This window comes from Syngnathus floridae, chromosome 7 (genome assembly GCF_059516105.1).
Source record: "Syngnathus floridae isolate MCC-2025c chromosome 7, RoL_Sflo_1.0, whole genome shotgun sequence".
Classification (NCBI taxonomy): Eukaryota; Metazoa; Chordata; class Actinopteri; order Syngnathiformes; family Syngnathidae; genus Syngnathus; species Syngnathus floridae.
The window spans coordinates 4,180,001-4,186,090 of record NC_142419.1 but is presented as its reverse complement, the minus strand read 5'-3'; the positions used below and the strand labels follow the sequence as shown (position 1 = coordinate 4,186,090).

Here is a 6,090-nt window from a genome sequence, read left to right as displayed (position 1 = left end):
TGAGTGATCAGTGTCCATTGTGTTCTGATTACCAACAGGCAATGCAGGCCAAATGATTCACCTGATTTAATAGACTTTTGTGACTCACCTGTCTAGGCGATCTGGCTATTTTTCTACGCAGCTCAGGCATCACTGCCATCTTGATGTCGTCCATGTCCTCAAAACGGGTCCCCATGAGCTTGGGAAAGCGGGAAGTAGGGAACTTGCGCCGGTCTAACAGCAATTCTCTACTTTCCCCGGAAAAATCTGATGCCCAGAATTGTAAGATGATGCAGTGTCATGAATCTGCCACACTGAGGGGGAGAACTCTACAGTAGTTACGGTTTCATATCCTTTGTAACTATAATAATGATGATAATAATGAGTCATAAAACACAGACAAATACGTTCCCAGAGGCCAGTTGTAATTTCTAGACTAAAAATAATGATTGTTTCATATGTAAAAGATAATTTTTTGAGGAGATGAATGTTGGGTTTTCATTAGCGGTAAGGGATAAAATCATTGTAAAAACTAATCAATCAATAAAATGAAATACCCCACTTGGTGTGGAATGTGATTAATGATAGTCTAAATTTCACTTTTCGAATTAAGCTGGAATAAATTGTTCTAAAAAGATATTAAAATGGATTATTAGATAAACGTGTCCGACTCACAGATGTGTGGGTCAGCACTCGAACCTTTGCTCCGGCTTTCCTGTTTGGGTTTTTGCACGTTCTCCCGTCTTTGCGTTAGTTTTCTCTGTGCTCAGAAACATGCACGTGAGGTCCACTACCACGTAGAGGCAGCATTGCTACTGTAGTTGTTAGGTCAATTTCCCCCCTGACATTAGTCTTACCACTTGTGTCTTGAGACTTCATATTGAAAAAAAGTGTCAATGGCCAGGCTTGTTTAGAAAATATTTATTTCTTGAAATGTACACTGTACAAAGGCACTACAACATTTGAGACACAGTGACATCCCATCCATCACAATCATACACTGTGGAGTGTTCTTTCTCATTTGTCTGAAGCAGCTAAAGAAATTTCCTTTATGAGAACTAATTGATTGTGCAGCGATTTTCTATCATACCAATGACAATGCAAGCACCCATTTGTGTATTACAACACATAGAAATATGTCATCTCCGATAAAAAAAACTATGATTTACATGATTATTTGTGCAATAGTTTTTCTAAATTAAAAGTAGTCATCTAGAAATCAATTGTCAATACTTTTTCATCAGTTTCTTTGTTTCAACATAGAATAAAGGGTTTTCATTTGCCATTTTAGTCCACAGATTTCTTCAAGTAAAAAAACAAAACACGCAATGTGGAAAAAATTAAAGGTTCATATGAAAAAATTCAACTACAAATTCCAATCATTCAACATTTTTGCTTTAGCATTGGTTATAGGCTATTACAATTACCTTGCAATTACCAGTGTAATCTAAATGTCTTTGCTGATTTGATGGAATGACAATGGGACAGATGATCCAATCAAGACAATGTCACAGTGTCATTAAAGGAAGTATCAAATGTGTCACCCACATTTTTGGTAAGACATTCATCATTGACTATAGTTTCTTTTTTTAAGAGTCCCTTTTTACACACCATTAAAGATGCTAACCAGCTTTCATCAAAGGGAACACGGTTTGCCTGCTTGAAATGTCATGAATTAGCATTCCTCAGAGTAGTGAAATTAACTGAAAGCACCAACTGTTGGGAAGGCACAAAAACTACATTCAACAATGCAAAATACTGTAATCAGGGTCTCTTCATGTGACTCCAGTGAGGTTGTATAGACACTAGTCCACAGTTTCAATGGACGTGGATCTTATTCAGTGCCTGTAGGTGTTCAACCTGATGCATTTATTTGAATTTATACATTTTTGAAAGAGTAACTCCACTGCAAGGAAAAGCACCAAAGTCAAAAAGGTTGCATTATTGGGTTAAACAATATTCATGACCAGTTGTTTGTGTGGGCTGTGTAATATTCCCCCCCCCCCTGCTCTCTTTTACAGAATTATTTTGCTGTGCAGAGTCGTAACACATTAAACATTCGTACAGTTTTCACTGGTGTGGTCAAAACCAAACTTGGACAGATGCATAAGTGGTTCGAAGGGACATTTTTCACATTTTGAGTCTTAGTATGCATGTATCTGGCTTCAAATTAATGTTTTGGGATTGTGAGGGGAAAAAACAATCTGGAGGAAATCCATGCAAGCACTTAGGGAGAGGACGTCAACTGCAACAGAAAGATCCAGATTATGATAGTAAAGATAAAACAGATTACAGTACATGTCTGTCTTACATTTGAAAGGTATAGAGTTTAAATCTTGGCTCAGTTCTTCCAAGTTGTGTATAGTTACTTGTTTAAATGGACCCTGCAATTGACCTGCTAGTACAGTATGGAGCTCCGGACGTCATATGACCATTCCCTTTTTTGTGGGCAGTAAAGCAGCACCAGTATTCTAATGCCTAACAATTGAGCGAAGTGATAAAAGTAGCGTTTATCCGTCAACATTCCGTCCAAGTTAATTCACATGCCACTTAGATGCAAAGGACACAATGATACAGTACACGCTGGAGAGGATCTTGGGTAGTCCTGATCTATCAAGCGCCAGGGGTACGTGTAAGTAACTATATGATCAAGTTCCATCATCTGATTCAGTCACTGACTCACCTAATATGAAGTGATCGCTTCACAGGTGGTTACTGCCACAATAAGTTGTTCTTAGCCCTTTTTAATGTCTGCTATACATTTATGACACATTGGTTCTTGTTTTGCGAGTCTGTTGAGTGATTACTCAAAGGGGTGACATGTTTTCTATACTGCCAAAGCCGCTTTGTGTACATTTAGCATTGTGCATTGTGGGAAGCGTGGCGTCAACGTCCAGAGCTCTATAGTATGGTGGATCCAGCTTCAAGTTCAGTCTTACAAGGAAAAGCAGTACGGAAAATGGATTGATAGCTTTTAATCAGAATTGGGCCTGTTCAGTTTCACCCCTTAAGGTCAATCTGTGCTCATTCTCTGGGAACACATGAAATGGTTAACGATTAAAAATTATTAAACTCAAACTGTAATTTCCCTAGTCATCTACTTTCCAGCTGACAAAATACTGCGTCTGTTCCTTATCTACCCTCCACAAATGTACCTCATGCACTGCCCTTTGTCCCAGTATAATCGCCTCGCCAGTATTCTTACTCCATCCTGTCGCTGCCATCACCGTTGATCTGCACAACACAGTCCTTGTCCAAAGGGTCCTTAGAGTGCATAGTGTCAAAATGATGGTTGCTCACCACAAACCTTCCACAGGTATCCACCCCCAAGGCAGGTGCAAAGCAACGGTCAAACTGGATCTCCTGGCGCAGGTAGGAGGTCCTCTTCTGGCAGGTGTCTCCTGTTCCCTCCTGAGAGGCCGATAGGAATACCACCAACTCAAAGTGATGGGATGTGCTTTCATGCAGAGCTGGGTAGAGGGGGCTCCGGCGGTCCAGGGGATGATAAAAGGTGAGTGGGAAGATGAAGAAAGGGCAGGGATGCTGGCCCAGGTGGTCCACATAGAAGTCCAGGGAGGTTTGGTGCAGAGGTTGGCCTTCATGCTCCTCATAGAGCACAGCACTCACCTTCACATCAACCAGAGGGCGCCGCAGCAGGTTTGTGGCCCGTATCATGAAGCAAGTTTGGCCCTGGTGCTGTCCCACCACGCCTTGGTGGCTGAACTGGATGGCTCCGGCTCGCTTCTGAGGACAAGATATCTTGGCCACAAATGCACCTGGTAGACAATTGAGAATCAGCAAATTACATTCCTCATAACATCTCCTTTTACTGCGCAAATAGGTGCTTTTTGTTTGGGTTTTGGTAATACACTTGCTTAAAGATTGAGCAGTCTTTCTCAGAAAATCTACTCTGTACCCACAACCTGTCTGGTAAAAAGAAAAGAAATTTTTTTAAATGAAAACATCATTCATCCATTCATGGCTTGCATGATGAAATGTGAGGATCACCTACATAAAGCAGAAAAACCCAGATATTGTAAATGCCCCCACCCCCCACACGCCTGGAAGTTTGTTTTGTTAAATAAAGAGCCGTTTACCAAACCCACGTCCTTGTACTTTGTTAACGCTACAATATAGTTATATACTAGCTCTGTGGAATAACGACGAGGCTGACGTCAGGGCGCACACGCGGCGTTGTTGACAAAGGACGAGGAATTTGATCGATGGATTTAATGATTTAGAGTGCACAGATGGTTTGATAATATTATTGCTTATATAATAGTTATTTGATATCTAATTTATATTTCGTTATATGGGCCTGTGGAATATTTTGAAGTGCAAGCGCCGTCAGCGGCGCGCACCCATTGTTGACAAAGAACGATCGATGGATTTAATGAATTGGAGTGACACAGATGGTTTTATAAACGTGTTATTTATGTAATAGTTTTTTATAATAACTCTGAATGTTACGTCAGGCCCGTTCTCAGCTCTTCGTTTGTGTTTATGTCACGTTAGCATACCTATCGTTTAGCCCGTTGTTGCTCGTTCATGTCTGTTCTTGGTGTTGGATTTTGTCGAATAAATTTCCCCCAAAATGCGACTTATGCTCTGGAGCGACTTACATATGGTTTTATTTCACGTTATTGTGCATTTTATGGCTAATGCGACCTATATTCCGGAGCGACTTTTAGTCCGAAAATTACGGTATTTTGTCCTTCTTTTGATCAACTAAAGCTTGTGCAAAAGATCTTCTCATGAGTTATAATTTATAGCCATGATAACTTTACTGACGCAACCTCTTGCTGAACTTAATCCTTAATTTATAAATATTGTTAACTATTCCAATACTATGGACCGCTTTAGAGTTTATATACATTGTAGCGTCCTTCTGGGTGCCTTAACTGGAGGGAAAATATCTAGTGTGCTTGCTTGAAAACACAGGTTATCATATTTTATGTAGTCATGTATGTGAAAAAAACGATCTGTATGTCGGAATTATGTCGGAAGATATGTGAAAAATCAGTCATTTGAGTGAATATGAGCGTAAACTCACTCTCCACGATCGTTAATGTTAGAATACTCTGTTAAAGTCGAGTGACGACTTATGTGTTATGCAGTCACAAGTGGTACCAAGTCAGTGACAGGACAGAAGACAAGGATGATTTTACAGATCGGAGTGAACAATACTAGGAATGTGCATTTAAATTTTGGTGGAAATTGGTCGTAGTTTTTGGATGTTTAGCAACGCTAAAGTTGTTAGTGATAAAACAGATGTGACTGAAACTGCACCTTCGCTGGCGATTATCAATTTCAACATTTCATGACTAGCAGAGGCTTGGAATGTGATATAATTTCAAGTTGTTTTTTTCATTGTATCATTTTGGCTTCCAAATCCATAGCAAGATGACATTTTGCATCAAATTCGTGTCATTACTAGAATTGCAAATTGTCTTTACTTTTAATAATATCTTTTTTTTTTTTTAGTATTTGACCAGATTTTACTAGTCTGATTTGAAAATGAGTGAGTTATTTGTCAGTATTATAGCTTTTATTGTATATAATATGAGGTACTCATACATTTATTTGTCATAATGGCCCTCCGAAAGAAGCTATGACTACAATGCGGCCCGCGAAAAAAATGAGTTTGACACCCCTCTACATTGTAGAGTATGGACCTACATTACAGTATATTGCTAGAAAAAAAAATTGAGGGCGAATATGGTATCAATGCCCCAAAAAATCATCTAGGAATGATTTTCCGTTCATTTGTTACCGGCAACTTAGCTTGCATTTCATTCCAAATGTCTTGAGTTGCATGTTGGTTGATAGAAGGGTTGCGGAATAGTGTACCTGTGATGAATGCTTCAAGCATGAGCCCCAGCAGCATCTGCACAGCCAGTAGTGCTATTGCACTTGGACAGTCCCCACTGGGGAACATGGTTCCATAGCCGATGGTGAGCTGCGTCTCAAGGGAGAATGAGAAAGCGGCGGTGAAACTGGTGATGTGTTTCACACAAACCACATGCCCCTGCGGGGGTGCGTCATGATCCAGCACATCCAAGTCTCCATTGATGTGGGCCAGCAAATACCAAAGACAAGCAAACAGCACCC

The 6,090-nt window shown here is 40.0% G+C and overlaps 1 protein-coding gene across 5 annotated transcripts in view; it reads right to left on the bottom strand.

Moving 5' to 3' along the window:
- Positions 1-885: 885 nt before the first annotated feature.
- Positions 886-6,090, bottom strand: part of kcnj13 (potassium inwardly rectifying channel subfamily J member 13) — an 18,344-nt gene continuing 13,139 nt past the window's right edge. For 2 of the 5 annotated variants that reach the window (XM_088381969.1, XM_088381964.1), the window contains exons 2-4: positions 5,830-6,090; positions 3,287-3,755; positions 886-3,213 (exon numbers count right to left, since the gene is read on the bottom strand). The exon at positions 5,830-6,090 is cut by the window's right edge and continues 267 nt beyond it. In XM_088381969.1, the coding sequence (XP_088238095.1) occupies positions 3,069-3,213; positions 3,287-3,755; positions 5,830-6,090 (875 nt within the window). In that variant the 3' untranslated portion in view covers positions 886-3,068. Of the gene's footprint in view, positions 3,756-5,829 lie in introns of all 5 variants that reach the window. The other 3 variants (XM_088381968.1, XM_088381967.1, XM_088381966.1) reach the window with 3 other exon arrangements.